Source organism: Herpailurus yagouaroundi, unplaced genomic scaffold (assembly GCF_014898765.1).
Source record: "Herpailurus yagouaroundi ecotype Mexico unplaced genomic scaffold, PumYag 187, whole genome shotgun sequence".
NCBI classification, from domain to species: domain Eukaryota; kingdom Metazoa; phylum Chordata; class Mammalia; order Carnivora; family Felidae; genus Herpailurus; species Herpailurus yagouaroundi.
The window spans coordinates 1645727-1673521 of record NW_024412418.1 but is presented as its reverse complement, the minus strand read 5'-3'; the positions used below and the strand labels follow the sequence as shown (position 1 = coordinate 1673521).

General features: G+C 39.1%; 2 protein-coding genes across 2 annotated transcripts; one reads left to right on the top strand and one right to left on the bottom strand.

Moving 5' to 3' along the window:
* Positions 1-5434: 5434 nt before the first annotated feature.
* LOC121043757 (membrane-spanning 4-domains subfamily A member 4A-like) lies at positions 5435-11686 on the top strand. The gene is made up of 7 exons (XM_040495753.1): positions 5435-5642; positions 8577-8715; positions 9318-9452; positions 9662-9718; positions 10104-10220; positions 10997-11098; positions 11479-11686. Exons 1-7 carry the CDS (start codon positions 5572-5574, stop codon positions 11563-11565), a joined length of 708 nt encoding a protein of 235 aa, XP_040351687.1. The 5' UTR covers positions 5435-5571; the 3' UTR covers positions 11566-11686.
* Positions 11687-14182: 2496 nt separating this feature from the next.
* Positions 14183-27302, bottom strand: LOC121043363 (membrane-spanning 4-domains subfamily A member 3-like). The gene is made up of 7 exons (XM_040495032.1): positions 27131-27302; positions 24752-24908; positions 24116-24247; positions 23062-23118; positions 22295-22438; positions 20811-20912; positions 14183-16478 (listed from the first exon to the last, which is right to left on the bottom strand). The coding sequence occupies exons 1-7, from the start codon at positions 27190-27192 to the stop codon at positions 16338-16340; spliced, it is 795 nt and encodes a 264-aa protein (XP_040350966.1). The 5' UTR covers positions 27193-27302; the 3' UTR covers positions 14183-16337.
* Between the last annotated feature and the right edge of the window lie 493 nt (positions 27303-27795).

Here is a 27795-nt window from a genome sequence, read left to right as displayed (position 1 = left end):
GGGGTTAGAAGACTGATTCTGTAACGGGTTGGCATGTTAGCCACCTAATAACTATAGTATAAATGTTAAGAAAAATAGTGTTAAAAATCACAATAGCCACAATAACTTATTAATGAATACAGCATGTCAAGAAGGTAAATTGTGACATCAAAAGTGTAAAGGCAGTTAATGGGGGGAGCTTTGGTATGCCATTAAAGTTAAGTTGCCATCAGCTTAAAATGACCTGTTTTGTCTATGTTTCATCTAAGCCTCATCGTAACTAAAGAGCAAAAAACCTGTAGTAGATTAGGATGGCCATTTTCAAAACAAACAAAAACAATAAATAATAAGGATTGGGAACGATGTGAGGAAAAGAGCCCCCCTTCACTCTGTTGGGGGGAATGTAAATGGGTACGGCCATTACGGAAACCAGTACGGGGTTCGTCAAAAAGTGAAAAAATAGAACTACCATTAGATCTGGGAATTCCATTTCAGGGGATACATGGAGAGCAGGATCTGGAAGAAATATTTGCACACCCACACCCACTGCAGCATTACTCACAGTAACAGAAGAGGTGGAAACAACCCACATGTTCATCAACAGACCAATGAATAAAGAAAACGTGGTCTACACACACAATGGAATGTTTTTAAGCCTCAAAAGAGAAGGAAATCCTGTCAAATGTACACCATGGCTGAGCCTTGAGGACATTATGCTAAGTAATGTAAGCCAATCACAAAAAACAAATGGTGTATGATTCTGATTCCGCTGTTATGAGGATCTAAGGAAGTCAGATTCTTAGACACAGAAAGTAGACTTGTGGCTGCCAGGATTTGGGGTAGGAAATGAGTTGTTCAGTGGGTATAGTTTCAGTTTTGCAACAAGACATAGTTCTTTTTTAATTTTTTTATCTTTATTTATTTTTGAGAGAGAGACAGAGTGAGAGCAGAGGAGGAACAGAGGGAGAGGGAGATGCAGAATCCGAAGCAGACTCCAGGCTCCGAGCTGTCAGCACAGAGCCCGATGCGGCGCTCGAACCCACGAACTGTGAGATCATGACTTGAGCCGAAGTCAGATGCTCAACTGACTGAGCCACCCAGGCGCCCCAACAAGAGATAGTTCTAAGTGCTGTTGCACATGTATCTGAATATATTTAACAGTGCTGAAACTGTACTTAAAAAGGGTTAAAATAGCAAATTTTTGGTTGTATTTTTTTTTACCATAATTAAAAATTTTAAAAAACGTTGGAAATTATTGGGGAGCCAGATTCAGGAAGACACTGCCATTGCCTATCCTTTTAAAAAATTACAGCTGTTTCCAGTATATTAAGATGATAGGATGATAGGAAGTTCCATGATAGGAAGGAAGTTGCAGAAAGCCCCACCAGCGGCCAGACAGCTACCCTAAAACACTGAGGCAAGTGACCGATAGGAAAACCAATGTTGCTGGTAAACCTCGTGCTTGCTGAAACATGCATCCACCCCTTTTCCTGCCATTTTAGAAAAAAGAACGTAACTTCTCTTTTTTTCCTACCAGATCTTCTTCTAGCATGTATCATGGGCAGAGTATAAATTGCCTCTAGAACACTAGCTAAGGTATCTGGGAAGTATTGACCCCAGTCTTCCAGCCCCTTTTACACAAAGTAGGATATGGGATGAGAAGCGCCCCCCACCGCCACCACCGGTTTCCATTATAAAAATCCAACATACATATTCAAGATAATCTTACCAAATGCTGGATGTTGACCTATTTGCATATTCCCTTTCCTGTATGGGTTAATTTATATTTTCTACCAGGAAGAGAGAAATTTAGGATGGAACGGGATGCCAGGATGGACACAGGTGTCTGTTGCCAGAGATGACTCGCCATCACTAACTCTGAGGGTTTTTGGTATGTGTGGAAGACTGTAAGTTATAGGTTCAAGAAAGTCTTTCTCCCATGTCTCCCAAGTCTTTCTCCCATGGTGAAAATGTTCAACCATTGTTATGGGTCTGTATTGCAGTGCATAATGTGTGGTCCAACCTTTGCATCTTGGAGGGTAGATTCACTCACTAAATAGAAAATTTTCCTTGTAGTTATTGTGACATGAATGTGCCCAGTAATGGTGTTGAAGATAATTCCATTTCCTGTGTGGGAAAAGGTGACCTTGTAGATTATTCCAGAAAGAGGAACCTCTTTGAAAAACAACGTTATCTTTCTTGCCTCTCTTCCTTTCCCAGTCATAACGTGATAAGATATGTAATCTCTTTTGACAACCATGTGCTCTTTTATGTTGGGCTTCTTTTACTCAGCAACCTTCTACTGGTGGTCATCCATGCTTTTGCGTGTACACAGTAGCATTCCATTGTATGGATTTACCACAGTTTGTTTATCAATTTGCCTATCGATGAGCATTTGGGCTGTGTCCAGGTTGGTCTATGACAAATTAAGCTACTGCGAACATTCATGTTCAAGACTTTATATGGACACAAGCTTTAATTTCCCTTAGGTGAACACCTAGAAGTGGAAAGGCTCAGTCCTACAAAAGATGTTTTACATTTAAGAAACTGCCAAGTTGTATTGTCAGGGACCCCAGTGAAAAACAATGGGGTGATGAGATTTTGGAATGGGGATACGGTCATGAAAACTCAAAAATTTGAATTTCCAGGTTTTCCTTTACCCTGTAAACTGTCAGAGGCTTTCTTGCTAGAGAGAAAAATCTCTCTTGCTCTTGCTGATGAACTTGGAGAAGTGCAAGCATGATCCACTTTAAAAAAATGCAAATTGGAATTCAAATTAAAAACATCTGTTCTTTGAAAGATGTTGATGTAGACTGAAAAGATGAGAAAAGGTGGGGAGTAAAGAGTTTTAAATCATATTTCAGATAAAGGTCTTGCATGCAGAATATACAAAGATTTCACTCAATAACCAGAAAAAAAGCAATTCAGTTTAAAAGGAGGCAAAAGATTTGAATAGACACTTGACCAAATAAATAAAGGATGATATGAAAAGAGCTCAAAACACAAGTTAAAATCACAATGAGATTACTTCACATCTATTAGCATGGTAGAATGAAAAAGACTGGCCATACCAAGTGCTGACATCATTGTGGGGAAACTGGAACATAAAACGACTCAATCATTTTGGAAGATACTGCTTCTCTCCTGTAGCACCCTGGGTTTTGAGGCTTCATGAGTGGGGGTATGGAGGAGATCAGAAAAGAGACAAATAAGAGTATCAAAGGGCACGAAAGGGACGTAGTTGGAAAATAACAGCTGTTTCCAGTAAACTAAGATGTGGTTGCTGCTGTCCATGGTAGGAAGTCGCAGAAAACCCCACCAGTGACCACACAGCTCCCCTAAAACTGAGGTCCCTGACAATACAATAAAAGACTTATTAAAGACAGGTATCTGGTGCCCTTTGCAGTTGTATTATCTTTAAAATTTTAAATTTGTGCTTGGTTTTTTACACAGTCTGCTCTATGGCTGCAGAATATATATATTTATAAGTGTTTTAAGGGAAGCCTCATGACTTCCATAGTGTGTATTGCATTGATATTTAACTGACCTAAGAATTTTATTCCTTTTCCTCTAGATTTCTAATGCAGTTAATATCACCAGCCAAGGCCACAATCCTTATCCCATATTGTTCAAAGCACTAAAACTGCTTAACTCAAAGCTTTCTCTTCTACACTGACCTCACTCCTACCTACTGCAGTCTGGAGTCTCAGTAGTGATGTTACAGCATGCTAGAGATCATCGTTATAATTCCTCCTAATATGGAATCTTTATGATTATCTCATTGTGTAGACACTTACTTCCAAAATCTAATAGATTTTCTTCCTAGAGCCACTTTCGGTTCTATTCTACTCACTTCCCCTAAAAGCAGCAAGGATTTGAGTGCAGAGGGTTTATTGGATGGTCAGCTCAGAAAGTTGTGAGAAGGGGTGGGGAGAGTAGACAGGAAGGGAGAAGGAAAGCCAAAACACGATGGTTAGGTCCACCATTTTGCACAAGTGGGATTCGATTACCCAAATACCTTTGAAAAAGTGTATAAAACACCTCCCAGAACCATCAGCTGAAAGCACAGGAGGCTGAAACGTTTAGCCATCTTTTTGGGAGGGTACACAAACATTTAGCCTTTAGTGTGTGTTAATCGTGTGCAATTTATATATCTTGCAAATATTACCTCCAAGTAGGTGGCCTTTATTTTTCATCTGCATGATTCTTTTATAGGTACTGAATACTGGTTTAAATTTTTTTTTTAATTTTTATTTATTTATTTTGAGAGAGAGAGAGAGAGAGAGAGAACATGTGCACATGCATGGGGGAGATGCAGAGGGAGAGAGGCAGAGAGAGAATCTATCACTATGTTTCTTGTTTGTTTGTTTTTTAATTTTTTTACATGTATTTATTTATTTATTTATTTATTTATTTAAATTATTATTTCTTTTACTTTTTTTTCAATATATGAAGTTCATTGTCAAATTGGTTTCCATACAACACCCAGTGCTCATCCCAAAAGATGCCCTCCTCAATACCCATCACCCACCCTCCCCTCCCTCCCACCCCTCATCAACCCTCAGTTTGTTCTCAATTTTTAAGAATCTCTTATGCTTTGGCTCTCTTCCATTCTAACCTCTTTTTTTCCCCCCTTTTATTTTTGAGAGACAGAGCACAAGCAGAGGAGGGGTAGAGAGAGAGGGCGATATAGAATTCGAACCAGGCTCCAGGTTCTGAACTGTCAGCACAACTCTACTTTCGTCTGCCCATATCCTAACAGAATGCCCTCCCTTTCGCAGACTTTCAGATCCAGTGAAACATGCAAAGAGCAGAGCATGGAAAATCAATGTGGGAAGAATATAACTTTTATTTATGTTATATATTGTAGAAAAAAATAGTATCAGTAAAAAACCAAATTTTGGGGGTCTGATTTCTACCTCTTGATCTTCTGCAGCAATTGGTTCTCTGATTTAAAAAAAAATCAAGTAATTAGCAAGCCATAAAATAAATGGAATATCTTTCCTGATTTTGTAGACCAACTGATGGGACCTAGGGGCTGTGGGTAAATTTTTGAAAACCCATCTTGGAAGACCAGGGTAGAACATCATATGTTATATCTCAAGCAAAATCATAATCATAATCATAATCATAATCAATAAAGGTAGAGAGGGAAGAGTTTTCCAGTGTAGCCAAGAGAAAAGGGCTATCAAAAGGGTTGGTTGGTACCTATGATTAATATACTCAATTGTAGTGGTTAGTGATTTTCGTCCTGATGTTTGTTAGCAAAATGTTAATTTGCACAAATTCAAGTTTATTCTTAGCTGCTCTTTGGCCCTTGGATAAAAGTCAGAATCACGTGTTCTCCTGTGACTGAGGTTTTGCTATGAAAAGCCTTAAATACGGTACTTAAGAAAACAGCCTGGGAGTGCCATCAAGATCTAAAAGCAAGTTCTGTTGTTAGTTTGTCCGTTGCTTCACTATCTCATGCAAGCACAGTTTATTCACTGTGGTGGGCTGGGTAGGATGACCCACAGGAAATAATGGTGACTACACAGAGTCGAAGATGATTGCCTAATTACTCTTCAGATCAGATCAGACTCCTCAGTGGAAATGGTGTTATGGAACGATGGCCCGGAGGAGCTTGCACCTCCCACTTCATGCAGCTCTAGAGGGATGCAAAGGTAGGAAGAGCCCATCTTCTGTTCTCAGCTTCTAGGAAGAGTTCTGGGTTGAGCTGTTGGCAGGTGATATGTAGGAATGTGGGTCAAAAGTGTCTAGTACAGGCTGAAGTGTGAATGAACTTTGGGACAAGTTAGCCTGCTCTTGACCTGGCTTTAGAAGGCTAGGCTTTCATCTATGTGGGAGTGAATGTTCAGGCTGCAGAATTTTGCCTCCTTCAACATCTTCTTCAAAGGGAAAACGTCAACTAACTTCCAGAATAAATGGAATCTGAGCCAGAGAAATTGAAGGAAGGGAAAGGGAAGAAGTGGCTGACTGAAGGTATCAGACAGAGCCCTCCTTTCCTAGTAAATGGCTCTGTTGTGTATATTCATGTGCAGAAGGTAGTTCAACACACCCTGGCTTCTCCCCGACCTGATTTGAGAGGGAAACTATGAAAGTTGATCATCTAAGGAAACTTTTGTGGCCCATTCTTTATTCTCTGTCTTGTGATAGAAAGATTACTCTTTCTGAGGTCATGATCTCACAGTTCGTGAGTTCAAGCCCCACATTGGGCTCTGCATTGATGGTGTTTAGCCTGCTTGGGATTCTGTCTCTCTTTCTCTCTGTCCCTCCTCTGCTTGTGCTCTCCCTCTCTCTCAAAATAAATAAATAACTTAAAAAAAATTAAAAAGCTATTATTCTTTTTTGAGACACATAAGATCATATACTAGCATGTTGTGACATTGCCCCGTATTTATGAGCCTTAAACACACACAAAAATGGTCTGGGAGCTGATGTCATCTAAGGTCACAAGTTTAAGTTTTGTTTTCAGGATGTTTTGCTTAGACCTGGATCCTGATCCCTGAACAGAGAGCTGTCAAAGCTCTGTCAATGATCTTTTTTCTCAACAGAGGTAGTGAAGTTACTGCTCAAGTCTATTTATAATTATCTCTGTTCCTGTGGGAGACTATTCAGGAATGACCAATCTTTTTTTCTTTAAGGCTAAAGAATGAGAAAGAAACTGGGAAATATAAAGAAACCACACTAATTATAGGTCACATTAGAACTAGGGCAGAGCATATCAGACAGCACAAACAAGGGTGCATCAGTGATTTATTGCCACAGTAATGGTGCATAACAAACACCCCCCTGAAACTTGGCTTCAAGCAATAAACATGTATATTGCTGAAAAGTCTGCACATGGGTGTGCATGGTTCTTCTGAAATCCCCTGGGATCACTCATAAGAATGAAGATCAATAATTGCCATCTGATTGAGGATGACTTCAGCCAACATGAATGTTATGACATCTCGCATTTTCAGTGTCTTGTATCCTCAAGCAAGGTGACTCAGCTGTTTTCTTAACCATGGCATGAGCTCAAGAGCCTGTGTTTTTAAAACATTTGCTGATATCTCACTGGCCAAAGTGAGTCACATGGCTGAAATCAGAATTAAGGGGAGAAGGAAATACATTTATTTGATAGTAGCTATATTTATATGACAGTAAAGTCATGTGGCACTTGTAGGAATGCAGGGAAGGGTAAAGAATAAGGGCTATCGCTGCAACAAATCTATTTGCAAGGGGAGTATGAGACAATTAAAAGGACCTCTGAAGGGTGCCTGGGTGGCTCAGTGGGTTGGACGTCCGACTTCGGCTCAGGTCATGATCTCACAGTCTGTGAGTTTGAGCCCCGCGTCGGGTTCTGTACTGACAGCTCAGAGCCTGGAGCCTGCTTTGGATTCTGTGTCTCCCTCTCTCTCTGCCCCTCCCCTGCTCATGTTCTGTCTCTGTCTCAAAAATCAATAAAAACATTACAAAAACATTAAAAAAAAAAAAAGGACCTCCGAAAACCATGTTGACTCAGCTCTGGCTCATCAGAGCTTTTTGTTGATCAGCACTATGCTTGTGGTGTAGGGGAACATTAGCAAAGGCCAGTGTGCTAGGGAAATGTAAATTCTCATTTGCTTCAAACACAGAAATGCTGACTGACATTGAAGAAGTGATATAATCCCTTTAAAACTAAGTTTTCTTACATGGAAAGTGAAGGTTCTCATTTTACGTAGTTTCTATTCACACGCACTTATAAATTCATGATATAAACACTTATTTTCTTTTACTGTATCGTAGGCTTCCAACGGATAGGAATTGTGTGTGTTTTATTCGTCACTATAGTCCTAAGCAACAAAACCTGTAACAGGGTCTGGCACATTTCATTGATAGACATTTCGTCAAAATTTGCTGACTGAATGAGTGGATAGTATGCTTGTGAACAAAAAGCATAACACATATCCCTTTCAGGACTCTCTATAACAATTGATTCACTTTCCATCAGTCATTTTTTTTTCTCGAAGATATAAATTTAAGCATCCTGCATTAATGTTTACATTAAAATTTAATAATAATACATGAAAAATAATGACGCTGCCAATTATTTAGAATATACCAGTTCTGGGGCACCTGGGTGGCTCAGCTGGTTAAGCGTCGGCTTCAGCTCATGTCATGATCTCAAGGTTCATGAGTTCAAGTCTTGCAACGGGCTCTGTGCTGACAGCTCAGGGCCTGGAGCCTGCTTTGGATTCTGTGTCTTCCTCTCTGTGCCCCTCCCCTGCTCGCACTCTGTCTCTCTCTGTCTCTCAAAAATAAATAAATATTAGAATATACCAATTCTAATTTTATATGTACAAATCTTTTGAAATCATATGGATGTATGGCAAGCAACAGGAGGTGGGTACCCCAAGCACATCGTTTTTATAGTTTCAAAGCCTAGGGCACGGAGATGGTAAAAAAAGACTTGCCCAAGTTTACACAGTGTGTGAGTGAAATTATAACTTAATTTAACTTACTGTCACACCAAACTTGCCTTATGATACCTTTTTCCAAAGGCTGTTCTTCATATCTAGAATAAAGGGGTTGGAGAGTGGATCTGTTCTCTGTAAAATATTTACATTTTACAGCACTAAAGACTATGTTGATACACCCAAAGGAACAACTGGATGGTTTGGCCCAAATCCTCTCCAGAAAGACAACATCATCCAAGTAGACCAGACAGACAACTTGAAGATCTTCTTGAAGGGGGAGCCCCAAATACTGGGGGTGAGTGAGCTTGACCTCCAAGCGTAGTATTTGGGGAAATAGCCATTTCCAGAGAGGAGAACTGTTGTCCCTTGTGGCTCCTGAGGTGTGATTAGCTGTGTCATAAACTGACCTTCCTAGTGGCAGGAAATAGATTTTTTCAAAACCAGAGATCCGGCATCTGAAAGGAAAATGTGTTTCCCTAGTGACGGGGGTGGGGAAGAAGGTTACCATAAGACCTTTAGGTTTTTTTTAAATTATTATTATGTTTATTTATTTTTGAGAGAGAGACAGACAGACAGACAGACAGTGAGTGGCAGAGAGAGAGGGAAACACAGAACCCGAAGCAGGCTCCAGGCTCTGAGCTGTCAGAACTCACTCACAGTGAGATCATGACCTGAGCTGAAGTTGTATGCTTAACTGACTGAGCCACCCAGGCACCGCACCATAAAACCTTTCTAAACAGTCTTGAACTTGAGAAAACGCCATGGATTCCTAAGGATTTCATTCTGGGAACCCTTTCAAAACCAGGGGATGGGAGTTCTGTGTAGAGACCACAAAATCATCTTCCTAGAAGCCTGCATGCTTCATACTCTGAGCGTATCTTCTTTTTCACTCCCCAGGTGACTCAGATCCTGATTGGTCTGATGAAAGTGTGCCTGTTTGTTATAGGTCTGTGTTTTTATTCTTCTGACTTTCCCTACTGGTGTTATCCTCTTACCATGGTCTCAGGATATCCTGTATGGGGATCCTTATTTGTGAGTATGTTGGAATATCTCAACTTCCTCAGCGGTAGAATTCACAAACATTCCTTCCAGCCTTCCCTCTTACAAACCAATGATGTGACCTGGGATTTTACTTCTTAGAGCAAAGTATGTGGCCTGAAGACTGGGGTTCTGATGACCTCTAGGGTACGTGGAAGGACAGGTGTAGGCTCACCAGGCTGAGTGGTTTCTTCCATTTTCAGTTCTTCTTCTCTGGAGCTGTGTCTATTGCAGCTGGAAGAAAAATGACATTGAACCTGGTAAGTATGTCCCTGGGCCCAGAAGCAACAAGTAAAATCAGAAGTGCTGTATCTCAAGGCAAAAGAAATGATCTCTGATTCTCTGAATCATCTGGGCTCTATGGGGGTCATGGCAAATTCTTCCATAAGGAAACTGAGGTTTGACTTACCTTTTGTTTTTGTTTTTGTTTTTTGCCCCTATTGTCTGAAACTCCATCCTTGGGATTAATCTGTGAATATAGAATCCAATGCTTCAGCAGTATTCTCTTTTCTTTCTCAGACTTAGGAAAATTATTTGAGAATGTGTCTTCAACCCCTTCCAAATGAATGAATGTTTTTGTGTTCTCCGAAGGGAGGAAGGAGAAGAAACAGAGGGTTGTAGGGGACACTGATCATTCTCTTCCAGATCAAAGGCAGCCTGGGAGTGAACTTGCTCAGTGCTGTTGCAGGAGTGATAGGGATAATCGTGTTAATAATAGAACTGACTGTTCTATTTGCACCGGAGAAAAAGTGTCTTATTCTTGTAAGTGTTTCTGAGCTGCTTTTATTTTCTGCAATTATATTTATATTATCTAAATGCATACTAGTGTGAGATGACTGTCTCCCAGTTAATCCTGGCTTATCACCATAAGTAAGATCTGGGACTTTGAGCTCACGGGGAGAATTTTCAGCCCCTTGCTGCTAGGACCTACCAGGACAGTTACCTTTTTTTCTCTCATCCTTCTCTGAATGCAGTTATGTTAGAGAATTGATCATTAGGCTCTTTCTTTAGTCTCCAGGGTCAAGTTACGATGGGGGTGGACTGCTGGGCTGGCTCAGCAGACTTTGTGTCATTTGTGGGTGGGTTGAGGAGAGTCAGGACACCAGGCCGAGATGCTCAGAGCCTCTGGGGGTATGTGTATGTACAAGGAAAGGGCAATGATATTGCTTTCACAGACCCAGAGGTTCTCTGCTCTTTAGATGAGAAAAAGGTATAAATTCATACAGGGATGAAAATAACCTGAAGTGGACAACACAGAATCTCTAAGCCCAGAAAACTATGCAGACACATGTGATTTCATCTGAATTTCCTTGCACTTAATGAAGTTCCAGAATAGAACTCCCCTCTGCTATTTTAGGATTTGCTTTTCAATTTTTCTTTTTTGGTTTGTTATGAGAGGGAATTTACCTGTTTCTGTAGGCGAGAAGGAGTCAGATTGGAATCAGAGGATCCAGGGCCAGGGGAAGTATCCATCTGTTATTAATATTCCTTTCCTTTTCCTCTTCTCTCTCCTCATGGAATCTGCTCCTCCTTTCTAGAGGACGTTTGAGATTGTGATATTAGTCCTCTCCCTGCTGGAAGTCAGCATCGCTATCTCTCTCTCTGTATTTGGGTGCAAGGTGACCTGCTTTGTTACTCAGGTGAGTGTTGAGGACCTGATGGAGGGTTCAAATTTGTCACATTTTTGTTTCTCTCACTGTCTCTCTCCTCCTCTCTGGACCAATGAGAAGGATAAGGAAGCAGAGTGATGGAAAGATAGTTATGTACATGAGTCATTCTTGAAACTGAAGGAGACAGAGGAATACACGGATAGAGCTATGGTGTATGTTTCCAGGAACCTCATAGGTCTTGCGGGATATCAATTTTTATCGAGTGAGGGATGTAAGGCCCTGAAGGAAGGGACATTTAATTTTCAGGTCCTAGAATACACAAAAAAGGTAGGCATCACCAGGATAAATGCGAATCCCTCTAGCTGAAAGACGATGTGAATAATGGTATATATTATTCTCAATATCCACAGGTGGTGATTATCCAGTCAACCAATGACAAGGTGTCTTCAGCAATAGCCCCCCATGAACATATTTATGAGGAGCTGGAGTTTGAATAGAATAATTCCTGCTTTTGAAAATATTATTCATTGTGTATCTCTTTGCCTGCCAGGAAGTGTTCTCATCTGTGCACAGGAGCATAGTTATTACACAACCAAATAAAGTGCATTTTCTCCTCTATTGCTGCTGATTGTGGTTTTGAGTCCCAGTCTCCCACTTCGTCCTATTGCCACTCAAATGACTAGGATGCACAGTGTCATTTCTCATAACTTGTAAAGGCCCTATACCACACATACAGAAAACTGAATAGACCATGGTTGTAACAGCTGCCTAATATTTTTTAAGATATTAATTTTTGGGGCGCCTGGGTGGCGCAGTCGGTTAAGCGTCCGACTTCAGCCAGGTCACGATCTCGCGGTCCGGGAGTTCGAGCCCCGCGTCAGGCTCTGGGCTGATGGCTCAGAGCCTGGAGCCTGTTTCCGATTCTGTGTCTCCCTCTCTCTCTGCCCCTCCCCCGTTCATGCTCTGTCTCTCTCTGTCCCAAAAATAAATAAACGTTGAAAAAAAAACAAAAGATATTAATTTTTGAGTAATCTCTACCCCCAACATGGGGCTCACATTTACAACCCAGGAATCAAGAGTTACATGTTCTACTGACTGGGCCAGCCGGGTGTCCCCAACTTTTAGTTATATAGAAGGTGAATATCCTCGTGTAAGCAGCATCCAAATCCATGAGTAAACACTACCAGTTTCAGACAATGGTGAATTCCCTTTTCACTCACTAAGATCCCCAGCTTAACTGCTGTCTTGACTTTTACCACCAATATGAGTTGCATCTTTGAATTTCATAAAATGGAGTCTTGTGAAATATATGTACTGGCTATGGCTCCTTTCTTCTAGCATGTTTGTGAACTTCATTCCCGCCATTGCCAGTGGTAATACTTTGTTCATAGCGCTGCAAGATATTCTATTGTAAGACTTGCAGGACAATCTATTATAAATGTAAATATTGATGAATATCTGGGATGCTTCGATTTGGGACGAATCATGCCGTGCGTGCAAAATGTATCCGTATATTTTGGTACGTGCGTGTGTAAAATTCCATCGGGTCTACGTATAGCAGTGGAACTGCTAGGCCATGTCCAAAGTGCATATGGCATATGCACCTGCCTTCTAGCAATACCTGAATTCCAGGTATTGTACATCTGTACCCTGATATCATGTGATTTTCATTCTAACCATTTTGATGTCTTTGTATCACATTGCAATAATTTGAATACGATTTCTTTTTACGACAGCTTTAGATTTATTTTTAAAAATTGAGAAAATATTAAAAGAGTTCCCATATACCCCAAATCAGTTGGCATCTTACCTTAGTATAGAATGAACCAATATTGATACGTTATCCTTACAGCATTATTATTATTCAGATGTCTTTAGTTTTTAGTTAGTGCCCTTTTCCTCTTTCAAGATCCCCACCCAAGACACGACATTAGACTTAGCTTCCATGTTTTCTTAGCCTCCTGTTGGCTGTGACTATTTCTGAGACTTCCTTTGTTTTTGATGACCTTGATCATCAAAACTTGATCATCAGTTTTGTGGAATACTGATCAAGTATTTTGCAGAATGTCCCTCACCTGGAGCTTATCTGATATTTTTCTCATGATCAGACTAGTGTTTTGAAGCTTGGGGAGGAAGATGTCAGGAGTGCAATATGATCCTTATCACATCCAATCAAGGGTACATATTATCAACATGACTTACGCTGTTGACGTTGGCTTTAATCTCCTCACTGAGTACAGTTTTTCAGTTTTTTCCACACTAAAGTTAGCTTTTCCCCGACTTTTTATACTGTACTCTTCAGAAGGATGTCACTATCCAGCCACCGTGTGCAGTCTGGACTCAAGGAGTCAGGGAGTTAAGATCTACTGCTTTGAGGGTAGAGTAACTTCATAAGTTATTTGATATTCTGCCCTGGGGTTTTGTCAATTTTCTCTCACTTATTTATGCATTCAAGTATTTGTATGAATTTATGAATATACATTCTTGGGGTTTTAATCTAATACCAATTTATCTTATTGCTCAAATTGTTTCTGTTTTGATCACTGGGAGATTATTCAGTGGCTCCTGTGTCCCTTTGATGGACCCCATCATTGTGTCTCATTTGGGGCACTTGCTTCTTTTTATGACATGACCATGTTCTCAGGTTCACCTTACATCTTTTTGTTTTAAAATTTTTTTAACATTTATTCATTTTTGAGAGACAGAGAGAGAGACAGAGCATGAGCAGGAAAGGGGCAGAGAGAGGGAGACACAGAATCTGAAGCAGACTCCAGGCTCTGAGCTGTCAGCACAGAGCCCAACGCAGGGCTCGAACTCACGAACTGTGAGACCATGACCTGAGCCGAAGTCAGATGCTTGACCGACTGAGCCACCCAGGCGCCCCTCATCTTACATACTTCTTGCCCACGTCTTAGAATCAGCCATTTCATCACGCAGCCCATTTCTTATTGGAGAACCATACTAGAAATAAAGATCTGGGCTCTAGGCATGCTTGTTACTATTGGGATGTCATTTCTTTTAGGTTCTCTTAGCTAACAGAGGAAAACATACATCTGTCTACTAATTCATGTGTCTTAGTTGAGCTATTCTAACAAGACACTATATAGTGGGTAACTTAAACAGAAAATATTTATTTCTCACAATTCTGGAGGCTGGACATCTGAGATCCAGATGCCAGCATGCTCGGTTTTCCCCCCTGGCTTCCAGATAGCCATTTTCTCATTGTATCCTCAGATAGTAGAGAGCAAAGAGAGGAAGTAAGTTCCCTCATGTCGTTTCTTATAAGGTACTAATTCCATCACGACAGATCCACCCTCGCTACTTCATTCCCTCCCAAAGGCCCCATCTCCAAATACCATCATATTGAGGGCTAGAGTTTCAACATACGAATTTGGGAAGGGGAGACACAGACAGTCCACTGCACCATGTTTATACACGTATCTGTAAGTATTTCTATCTTTAGCCATCTATTATATGATGTATCACATCTGGCTTTGAAAAAAAAATCACAAGAAGTGCCCCCCAAAAGCAAAAGAAACCCCATATTTCTACCTGTTTTAAAAACTTTCCTGTGGCTCACGGACTGTTTTGAAATATGTTATTTGATTTCCAAAAATTTTGAATTTTCCACCTATCACAATTCTGCTATTGTCTGACAACTGTATGATTCATGTTGTTTTAAATTTGTTGAGCTGTGTTGCCTAACACATGAAGTGACCAATATTGGCAAATATTCCACGCACATTGGAGAAAAATGTATGTTCTGTTGTTGTTGGATGGAGAGGTCTATAAATGTCAATTAGGTCAACTTGATTGATACTGCTGCTCAGGTCATCTATATCCTTTCTGCTTCTCTACCTGGGTGATATATCAGCTGTCAAAGAGGGGTTGAGGTCTCCAAATATAATAGGATATTTGTCGATTTCTCCTTTTAGTTTTATCAGCCCTTTCCCTCATATATTTTGGACTAGCTACAAGTGGCCATTGAACGCTTGTAACATGGATAGTGACACTAAGAAAATGGGCTTTGAATCTTTTTTTCATTTTAAAGAACTTAAATTTTAATTGCCATATGTGTGTAGTAGCTATGATACTGTATAGAACAGGAATGGAATTGTTGGATCTCATGGACACACTATTAATTTTACTAGACTTTGAAACATTCTGGTTGTATATTCTAGGGGAATGGGTAACACTTTGATTGTCAGTGAGCCAACGAAGCAACACAAGCTTTTACATATAAGCTTACATATGTAAAATATCATCACAAAAGCCTAATGTACTCTGAATGATGCAATATAATTAATTAACCTAACACTAGACCAATGAAATACTATAATCTACAGTATTTTGTATGATTAAAAGTATTTTTTGTGTATATTTACTCTTTTCCTTGATGTATATCCCAATCGGAACTGAGTAAGCACAAGTGAGGCCATTTGAAAGATAAGGAAACTGATGTTTAGTCAGGAAAGAAACACATCCAAAGTCACAGAGTGTAAAAATGACGGACCAAAGACTTCATGCAAAGTGTTCACGACTGGTCCAGAAAAGTCTCCATTGACTTCACTGTGCTTCATCAAAGAAAGGTTAAACTTCAGAGCTTTAAGAAAGGAATGGAGCTTTATGTTCATACATTTGAGAGTTGGAGGAATTGAGATTTTTTTCTAACATGTAGTAATGAATGAATAAGGAAAATGAATTGTGATCTCAGAAAATAGATCCTGGCTGATGAAGAACACTGGGGTGGAGATAATATTATTCACTGATATTTTCTGTCCCTCTACATTTCCTGTCTCCCACACAGCACTGGGAAGGTCACCATTTAATGAGCTGTGGCCAGAATGACACATGCTTCTCGACCAAAGTATCTCATTGCCAGAGGTCCAACTTCTAACTTTTTTTTCCCTACCTCGGCAAAATAAAAAAAACTTTTTGAGATATTATTCTATTTTGCAGAACCCATATCAGTGTGGGTCTAAACAGCCAACTAACAATGAACATGTAAAGTATGCAGTAAATGAACTTCTGATGTGTTAAACCACCAATATTTCAAAGTAAAGTTTTGTTACTGAGCATACACCTAGCCTGTGATAACATCCAACCAAAAGAATAGTGACAACCAAATTCTTGATGCTATAGATGCTAGTTGCTGTCTTTATGACTTTGAACCACACAGTTGTATTCTCACACGTGTATATTTATGCCTCAGTAGTCACAGTATGATCTTCTTGCTATCACTGTGGATCCAAAATACAGAAGTATAGCTTCATATTTGTTTACTAGTATCTGTGGGATAACATGAAGGTGTTTCTTCTTTACATTCAAGTTCTTGATAGATTGAAGTTTGAGGCAACAAGTCTTGATAAGGACTTTCAGAAGGTGATTTCCAGCAAAAAAATACAGAAATCTGTAAAGAAGTCAAAGAATAATCCATAAAATAATCTGTGAAGTCTGTAAAATAAGCCATAAAGAATAATATAATCTAAGTCCTCAATGACTTGTCTCCAAATATATGCTCTCTTACTCTAAAGATTAATTGTGTGGATTTGGGGCCAGAGGAACTTAATGGCTGCTCTCCAAAAAAGGTAGAGGGTGAGTTCAGTTTCAATCATGACTAAAACTACCCAATGATTCAACAAATGGTGTTGGGAAAACTGGACATCAACATGCAGAAGAATGAACCTGGACCACTTTCGTACACCACACACAAAAATAAATTCAAAATGGATAAAAGACCTAAATATGAGGCATGAAACCATAAAAATCCTGGAGGAGAACACAGGCAGTAACCTCTTTGACATCGTCTGTAGCAATTTGTTTCTAAATATTTCTCCTGAGGCGAGAGAAACAAAAGCAAAAAGAAACTATTGGGACTTTACTAAAATAAAAAGCTTCTGAGTGAAGGAAACAATCAACAAAACTAAAAAGCAATCTATGGAATGGGAGAAGATATTTGCAAACGACATATCTGATAAAGGGTTAGTATCCAAAATCTATAAAGAATTTATCAAACTCAACACTAGAAAAATAAATAATCCAATTAAAAAATGGGAAGAAGTCTTGAATAGGCATTTTTCCAAAGAAGATATCCAGATGGCCAACAGACACATGAAAAGATGCTCAACATCACTGATCATCAGGGAAATGCAAATCAAAACTACAATGAGATATCACCTTACCCCAGTCAGAATGACTAAAATCAACAACACAAGAAACAACAGGTGTTGATGAGGATGGGGAGAAAGAGGAACTCTCCTGCCCTGTTGGTGGAAATGCAAACTGGTGCAGTAACTCTGCAAAACAGTATGGAGTTTCCTCAAAAAGTTAAAAATAGAACTACCTTACAATCCAGCAGTTGCACTAGTAGGTATTTACTCACAGGATACAAAAATACGAATTCAAAGGGACACATGCATTCCAATGTTTATAACAGCACTATCTGCAATAGCTAAATTGTGGAAACAGCTCAAGTGTCCACCCACTGATGAATGGATAAAGGAGGTATGGTATATATACCCAATGGAATGTTACTCAGCCATAAAAAAGAATGGAATCTTGCCATTTGCAAAAACATGGATGGAGCTGGAGAGTATTTTGCTAAGTGAAATAAGTTAGTCTGAGAAAGACAAATACCATATGATTTCACTCACATGTGGAATTTAAGAAACAAAACAAATGAGCAAGGGAAAAAGAGAGAGAGGCAAACCAAGGAACAGACTCTTAACTATAGAGAACAAACTGAGGGTTACTAGAGGGAAGGTCGAAGGAGGATGGGTGGAATAGTTGATGGGGATTAAGGAATGTACTTGTCATGATGATCACTGAGTGTTGTATGTTAGCAATGAATCACTGTATATTTTAACCTGAAGCTGATATTACACTGTATGTTAATGAACTATAATTTAAATGAAACTCGAAAAAAAACCTACCCAATGGTTAATTTTTTCCAGATATTAAGCCAGGTGAGTATCAATCTACTTGGGTTACTAGTATTTAGTTTTGAGGGAGACAAAGGAAACTATAAACATATCCATTAAAATCATTCTTGAACAACAGAAATAGGGAGAGATAGTAGGGCCTTCTTTAATCATTTTGGTATGAAGAATGCCAACCCAGCTAATATTGGGACCTTACATGTGATGCATTGCTGATGGGCTGGAAAATAATGAGTTGCTAATAGAACATAAGTGTTTGAGTGTCTGAACATGTTTTGTGTGATTACGCATAGAAAATTTTAAGTATTTTTGTATTTTGTATTTGTGATTTGATGTCTGTCTCTTATCATGAATGATTACTTGATGAGAGAAAATAATATAAGGTTTTATAAATAAAGGATGGTTATTGTGTTTTCATAATTTTTAAATAATGCTTAACCCATAGAGCTGTTGCTGACATTTCCCTTCTTCTCTTAACAATATAACCTGTTTCTAAACTGGAAAATGGAGATAAAATTGGGACTATATTTCCTAGGCTCTCTTGCGGCTAAGTATGGGAAAATATTTACGTACTAGCCGACAAAATGTGAGAATAAGTAGTAAATCTCACTTTGGAGTTACACACTTAAGAAGAAGGGTATGTATTCTCATTTCCCTTTTCCTTTCTGCTGATTGGGATGTGGATGTCGTAGCAGGAGGGCCTTCGTGGATGCAGCGGTGAAAGCCACATTTTGACAATAAAGAATCTACCTTTCCATCCCTGTTTTTGGTGCAACTATGTTGTCATAGAAGGCAAAAACCTGACTTACAGTAGCCAGAGAATATTTGACATATAAAAGCCATGTATACTAGTAGAGAGGAGATGCAAATACTGAGAAATATCTAAAAGTACCTAAAAAGAGCACACTCTCCAATGTCTACTCTAGCGAGGGCCATGAAAATTAGCATACAAAGAGCCAGAGAGGAAAATGGGTAAGTTAATACCTCCCCAAGAAGGGAACTATGACATAACTTAAGTATTTTATGGCTTTTGGGGGGCAGGGTGTCTCCATAATTCCTGCCTTAGGACATATTGTAATTGCCATGGATCAGTGATTTCACATTTCTCTTTTTATCTCCAGGTTGAAGTTTTATCATTATTTTTGGTCAAGTCCACATTTATATAATGTAAGTAGAAATAGGGCAAATAATTTGTCTTTCAGCCCTCACTGCAACGAACTACTTCTGTTTTTGTTGTAGAGAACTACAAAGATACAGTGACTCCAGAGCAACAAATGGTTTGGATTATTGTCCTGTGTGAGCTGGTGAGTTGTATTTTAGGTGTGGGGAAGAAGGTAGATGTGTCTATTTGGTGCCTATAGAGAAGAATGTGATTGAGAATGTTCCTCATCTTCCTTTAAGAATAGAAATTCTGTATATTTGAGCTAGATTTGAGCCTAAGGGAACTCTGTGGCCTCCATTACAGCTCAGTGTGGTCATGCAACACATGTTGTCCAGTGTAATGTGAGAGAAGAGCCACATTTTCCTTCAGATCCATGGCTTTACAAGAATAAATATGTCTTCCCCTTCTCTGTGTCTTTTCTCATTGGGTGCTGCACAAGTATTCTATGGTGGGAAGAATATTATGGTGTCATTGCCGTGATTGTGTTATATCATATGGCAGAAAAACAAAACAAAACAAAACGTTATCCAGATGAGCCTAATCTAAGTATAGGAGTCTTTCCAAGGCAGAGTGTTCTCTGGATGGTAGAAAAGGAAGTCAGAGTGATTCAAAGCATGAGAACTGTTTGACAAAGAGGAAGCTCTCTGTTACTGAAATGGAGGGAACCTCTTGAACAGATCCAAGAGCAGCTTCTAGGAGCTGAGCATGAATGACTCCTGGCCAACAATCCCAGTTCCATAACACAGGCCACTGGATTCTGCCAACAACAGCAGAGAACTATCAGACCATCCCCAGACTTTCCAGGAGTCCAGGCATCCAGTACATGGACTTCAGCCTTATGAGATGACTGGATTCTGAGTAAAGAATCCACTCAGGTCCACTGGGACTTCTGATCTACCTTTGCATTGCCTGTGGGTCCATCCCATCCATGGCCTTCCTTTCCTGACTGCCTGCCCTGAGGAATTCAGACTTGCCTACCAGCCCTTAGACTCATGTAATCCAGTTGCTTGTGATAATGTTATACACTTGAAATGAGGGGGATTTCAATACCAGAAACCTTTCCATTTTCTGTCTGAATTAACCCTAATTGACACACAGTTGTGGCAATAATTTCAACACACAAAAAAGAAACAGGTAATGAGGTTGAGAAAAGTATGCTACTAGCTCTGTTACCTACGTCTGTTACCTGTAATAATAAAACATAAAATTCTAACTATATCTGTGTTTCCAGTCAGCTGTGTTGTCAACTTTATATACCTGCAATAATATATTTCATCTCTTTCAGGCTTTTAAATTAGTTATACCTTGATTTTATTATTTTTGGATGATATATACGTTGCACATTCATCACACTAAAGAGTGTACTTCATATAGTAAATTAATAGATGGATGGATGGATGGATGGACAGATGTTTGAAGTCATGGATAGATACCCATGGGTGAGAGTTTCTGTATGGAATAGAGAATTGCACACTGTGTATTCCAAGTGTGCTCAACACACAGCTAGTAGCTTCCAGGTTGTCCACAGAATCACTTCTAGTTTATGCTTTTGTTCATTTTACCAACGGTGAAAAGAGTCATCGACCACATTGTTTAACGAAATAGTTGAAATCATCCTCTTTCTTCTAAGAATTGTACATACCCAGTGAATATTCCTGTCATCCACATTATAGACAAGCATGGAGAGAGGGAGTGAAATTAAAATTTGCAGACAAGTTAGGATCATCAGGACAATCACAAGTCCCTGTTAAAAGAAAATAAAATGTCATGCATTACCTTCCACTTTGATGATAGTTTAGAAAGTTTTGTCAGAGTCCCACATCAGGCCGTCAAAAGGGGACACATCAGGCCGTCAAAAGGGGACACACATCAAAATGGTGCAATGAAGTTGGGTCTGAACCCAGAAATCTATGTGCTGTTACAGAAAAGCAAGAGTTAGAGATGATATTAAACATTCTTGAACATACTAATACAAGATGGGAAGTAAAACTTGATGACATTACAGAATTCACAATAACTACTCCACTTTTGATTTTTATTAAAATTATTATTATTATTATTGGTGGTGGTAGGGTGAGTTATTAGTAATATTACTATTGAAGTTATTGTTACTCGTCATGGAGATCAGAAATGTTGCCAACGCTTGCAAAGCTGACTTTTCTCAATAAACAGGGCAGAAATGGTAAGGGTTCAGATCTCCCCAGTGAAATACTGAAATTTCCCAGTTTTCCACTGGACTCAATTCTAATTAAAACCAGAATGTCTCTGGGGTGCCTGGGTGGCTCAGTTGGTTAGGTGACTGACTTTGGCTCAGGTCATGATCTCACAGTTTGTGAGTTTGAGCCCTGCGTTGGGCTCCGTGCTGACAGCTCAGAGCCTGGAGCCTACTTCGGATTCTGTGTCTCCCCCTCTCTCTACCCCTCCCCTGCTCATGCTTTGTGTCTCTCTGTCTCTCAATAAGAAATAAACATTAAAAAAATTTTTTTTTTAAAAACCCAGAATGTCTCCTAAATTTGGAACACGCTTTAGGGTAAAAATTAAATAACAGTTGTGAAAATTTTTGTCATTGTCCTCATAAGTAAAATGTGTCTTCCCACACTCCAATGTTCCTGGTTTCTTTTACTGGTTTCTTCCTGATTTCTTTCTCTCCTCTATTTCAGACCATTTGTCTGCATTTCTTTCACATGGCTTTATTGCAAAAAAAAAAAAAAAAAAAAAAAGAATTACGCTCAAATAGTGGCAAGTCAGAATAAACATTCATTCTCCAGGTAGCTTTGGGTAATAACTTATTTTTACAATCCTAGCAGTGATGAATATTATAATAGGAAATAATTTTTAAAAATAAAGGATAAAGTAAAAATTTGCCCAATCTTTGACTCAGATTTTAATATCATTCTAGTTTTTCCAGAAAAAATAAAATTTAGACCACAGAATTGGGGCTCTCTGCCATTGAAAAGAAATAGCTCTTTTCTCTTTCTAATTGTTGCACCTGTAGAGAGGCATTTGGAAGGACTCTGGAAGCAAGATTTTTGTCATGTTCTTGAAATATACCAATGATCAGGTCTCATCTTCATCATGCTCAGATAAGCATTCAGTCTTCTCCGAATTCAGGGGGATAATACTTACAATTGCAATTGATTTGATGGCCAAGCAGAGAGTTTCCTTCTTGCAATCATAGCGGAAATTTTTTGTTAAATTATATGACAGAATACAGATCCCAACAATCGAGACCAATGTGCTAAGAGTGTTAGCACCTATATTCTTCCTCAGCTGGAAAAAAAAAAAAAAAGACTAACTAGCTTATAAGTTAAGGACCAGGGGTTTCTAGACCCTACATGCTGGGGAGAGAATTCTGATTTCATTGACTTATCCATGAGATCTACAGGCATTCATCATCCTTATAGTGCCAATTTGGTTCAATGATAAATCACAATTGCGAGAAGAAGAGTTAGAGAAGATTGATCTTTCATGAACACATACCATGGATAGGATAAAAATATTATGTACATTTTTGTCAGCGTCTCTTATTTTCTCCTCCTATTAGCTCCTCCCTCCTCCTTGGGCTTATGCTCAAGCCTAAGCCATGTTTTTCTCTTTATTTAACGTCACCCCACCCCATTACCATAACGAGGCTTGAATAGCTACATAAATCTTTACTCACTCTTCTTATGGTGACGAGAGATGGGGATCAGAATTCTAAAATCCAGGGAGATCCAGCCTGTGTCTAGACATAGGATGGTCACATGATTCATTGGGCCAAAGGGACAGTTACACGATGAAACGTACTACAAAATAATGAATCCCCGGGGTGACTGGGCTTCACGTGGGAAACTCAGAGTGTTATAAGTGCTCATTTTCTCCCTGAATGACGAAGGGGAAGGTTGTTAGCTTACCAGTGATTTTGTTTGCTTCTTGGCAGACACAACAGTCAGAGATCCAGACACGATAAACTGTTTAGAAGACAAGAAAGGTATCTATAGAACAGTGGCTTCTTCCAAGTCACCTTTCCACCCTGTTGCCAGATGCATATCTTTCTTCATATCTAGTACATCCCCCCTCTACCCCCCACCTGCCAGGGCCATCCCTTCAGAACTCAGAGGAAAGCAGATGATTAAAGTGGGTGCACCACACAATTAAAGTACCATAGTTATAATTTATTCTTCTGACCAGTAAAATTCCCTTAGCTAAATCAGAGAAGTGGACATAAAACCACAGGGCGAAACGACTTATTCAATGTGGAGAGAACAAAATAAATAAATATAACTCAAAGACACACTTTGGGGTGCAGAAAAGGGAACATGTGAAATCAAATTACATGGCACTTTTCTCAATGTATTTGGCCAAGAAGGGTGATGACTTAAGAAGAGTAACCCCTGCTTACCCTTCCCACCCAGCAAATTCTCTAATCCAAATATTATTACATTTCAGAGATACTTCTCCCATGTGTCAAACCCAGGATTTTCTTCTCAGCAAAATGGCAAGATTGTTACTGAATAGCTTCAGGCTATACAGCAATGAATAGAACTTAAGGGTATTATTATATTAGAATATATATTAAAGTTCAGGTTGGGAGGGGCGCCTGGGTGGCTCAGTCAGTTAAGCATTGGGCTTCAGCTCTGGTCATGATCTCACAGTCAGGTCTTCAAGTTGGAGCCCCCCCCCCCCATCAGGCTCTGTGCTGACAGCTCAGAGCCTGCAGCCTGCTTCAGATTCTGTGTCTCCTTCTCTCTCTGCCCTTCCCCTGCTCACACACTTTATTTCTCTCTCTCTCTCTCTCAAAAATAAAAAAATGTAAAATAAAGTTCAGGTTGAAAGTTAAATCTTAACTAAGTGTCATTGCAAGTACTCTAGAATTGGCAAGATGTCACAAAAATTGTGTGTTGAGTTGATGAATGAATGAATAACGGATCAAATAATAATAATTTGAGATATAAGTGAGATACTCACAGACAATGCCCCCCATAAAGGGAAGCCTGTGTAAATTGAGAAGAAAACAGTTGGGTACATTTCAGAATCAAAAGCAAAAAATCCAATTATCCCATAAAAGATGCATTTCACACCAATGATAATCTGAGCCACCTGGGTAAGAGACAAAACAAACCAAATTACCAACCATTCAAATTAACAAAACAAAAACAATGTCTTAAAGACAATGGTGAGCATTTCTCAGGAGAGAGAGAAGCACTCGGTCCAAACATCATGGTCATCCATTTTCAAGGTTTGAATCCCTTGAATATTATGAAAAGATCTACTGAGAAGAGTCAGTTCCTGGAGAGTCTGCTCTTTCTTTTTTCCCAGAGGTCTGCCCATGGGGGTCAACCTTGCTCCAATAAGACATAGTCACTATTAGGCTCATCTAAGAGCTTAGGACTTCTACGGTCTCCTCTTAATGCATCCCTCCCATCCTCCTACAAATGTGGTCCTTTGCTTTTAATTGAAGTGTCTTTCTTCCACACCACAGAATGGTTGCACAGATAATAACCTGATGCCTTTATGTCAGGATAATTAGCCAAAATAACCCTCTACCCTCAGGGTATGCCCCAGCTTCTGGTTCAAAATTCTTTACAGTGTTTACTTACTTACCCCCAGAGCTTTTAGATTCCCCTTCAGGAATTTCTGCAGCTTGTCGAGTAAATGTTTCAGGGTACCAGGCTTTTCAGTCTTTCCTAATGGGGTACTTTGGTTTGGGTTTGGAGGAATGTCCACAGTCTTCCCATCAGAATCCGAAGTTTTGCTCATTCTGTAATAGATGGCATCAGATATGCACTGTCATATGCCCCATACTGTTAATCTTATTATAATGGAAGTAGATACTGGGCTTCTTTTATCTGAAGTCTTTATCGTATGAAGGGAAGGCATTGGCCAAGTGATGCTTATGTGTCCATGCTGCTGACTCTGATATCACTGATGTGGTCAGCATGGAGAGACATGACAGAGGTTGAGAAATACCAAATCCTATGTAACTGTAAGATAGCCTCCAAGATGTTTTTTTCTTTTTAACATTGCATGTGGCCACAGACTTGTATAAAAGAACCCCCAATGGGAATGGTGATATATCTATTTAGCCTTATCCCTGGTGGAGTAAAAATCACCTGAGATTTAAACGCAAAGAGTTTTGAATGAAAGACATTTCCCTTTAATTGAATTAAATATATCATGTAACTTATCATCCAATCCAAGATAATCTTAGGAATGAAAGAGAATAGGAGTGGTATCCATAATTATAGGAGAGACCTGGGGATACACTATGTAAAAGCCACCTTAACTTTGATCACTGTGTGGCAATGAGAGGTGTATTTAGTTGAAACCCTAGGTTTGTCAACATAAAATATAATCATGCTTATGCTTCATAGGTGTGACACTGGAAATGATGTATCCAATTTTCTTAGTATCATCAGAGATGTAACGTTGCATAAATTCTAGTATTATCTTCTCAAGAAGTTAGGGTGTGCTTTGGTACTTGTCAAAAACAATGATGGATTTCCATTGTAGAACAAACCCAAGAGGGGTTTCCTTCATAAACTAACTCATTTTGAACATTTTTTTTTTTTACCAAATATTCGCTTTTTATTTCTATATCATCATTTACTCTATCAATTTTAGGACTATTTTGTACCATTAGATTAAGTTGGGGAAATAGGGGCAAACTTTGTTCCTTATTACGTTGGTATTTGTGATGCTATCACTCTCCCTATTAGGTTTCAGTTTAGCTTTGCTTACAATTTGTACAATTCTTTCTTATGTTTTCTCCTCCTGTTATGCTAATGATATGGAATTAGACCCTTTATATAGCTATTTATGTTTAGATTTCCTGAATCAAAGTGGAAACATAGTTTCTGGCTCTTGAGATCCATGCTCAATGTCTTTAAAAAAAAAAAAGAGTTATTGTATATCAGTTCCAACACTCTTTGAGTGTGTAAATTTCTTTGCAGTATCCATGAAACGATTAAGATATCATGACATGGAACTCCTATGGGACACTTAAGATTAATCATAAGTATTCGATGTTTCTATTCCCAGTAGTTGCTTTTCATTAAAGAGCTGAAACAGGGAATTTATCTTGTCTGATCACACTGGAAGTGCAAACGAGAGAGATTTTTTTTTTCTATTTCTTTGGTGGATGAATCTCATTCATCAATATTTCATAAATAGGATCTCATCAATCAGTTATTCTATGTTTTTAAAATGTGACCCTTATATCTAAAGATGGTGAATAACTTGCCCAAATTCACAGACATATTTATAGATGTGGGACCAAAGAGCTATGGGTCTGATAAGTAAAAATCTGCTCTTTAGGCGAAGCCTGCCTCAAATTAACACATCCTTTTTTTAGCCTCCCGAAGCCCACACGTAACAGGTTTGAGTGTTTGAGGGAGCCATTGCTCCCAACGTAACTTTTTTGGGGGGGGAAACACACTATTGACCCCCCAAAACATCCCCTATCACTCCTCACTGCAAATGTCACTATGTATTCATCCATTCACTCAACAAGTATGTATTTTTTAGATTAAAAATGCTGACCATAATACCGGGCACATTTTTATTCACTAATGCCTTTAATTATATTTTATTGCAGCTATGTGATTATCATCTGTAATATTATATCAAATTGTAAGCCTGTAGTTGAACCTGTTAGTGCTCCTTGAAGCTACCATCCAAACGGTCAGTATTTTGAGTAGGACTTTCACATTTACAGCCGTCCTCTTTCTAACGAATGCTGCTCTCCACCTCTGTTGCCTACTTAGAGAATGACGTTGCAGTATTTCTTGGTTACTCAACAATACAAAAATTAGCCTTGTTTACCACGATGTCCTCACCTCAAGTATTGACTTCAAAGCCCAATGACCCTTTATGAGTTAATATAGCTTCAGACCTACCTAATCCTCCTCGTTGTGTCTCTACCAGATTAGTTATAAAACTCTCATGATTCTAAGAATATTATTATGAACTTAGCTGACTCACCCATGTCCATTCTTGATGTTCTGAATTTCATTTGCAGATCGTAGACAGAAAAGTTTCTGCATCACAATTCTAACCAAATTATTCCCCTGTATCTTACATTGGGTCTTCTAGAAAATAGGGCTGGAGACAAACTTCCTTGGTAAGCTAAGGCTTACTATCTACCCGCTGGTGGGTAAAGTTGTTTGCATAATCAGAAAGTCAGAAAGCAGGAATGTAGACAAGATCAGATGTGTCTACGTCACTGAAACTTTCTGCATTATCTTTAAAAATTTCCTAAAATATATGATGTTGAATATCTACCAGTGGAAAGAAAGGAAAAACTGTCTCTGCCTTGAGCCCACATTCTGTTCAGTCTCTGTCAGGTTCCACAGCTTTCCCTCTCAGAACATAGACAAAAGTACTTTCTGGTGCTCTGGATAATGGGGGGAAAAAAGTTCTACCTACCTAGTGTTGTTCCACCACACAAATGTGGGAGCCTGTCGTCTTCTTAAGCTTATGTGTCTTGTATGTCTATCAAAGACTGTGCCAACATGTAGGGGAGAGAAATCTATGCTCAGATCTCTGTGTTTCCTCATTTGCTATATTTCCACACCTAGAACTCTAGATAAGCAGTTTTGATGTACATCAATAAAATCGATATAAATCATGTTTTGTTGCTCAAAATT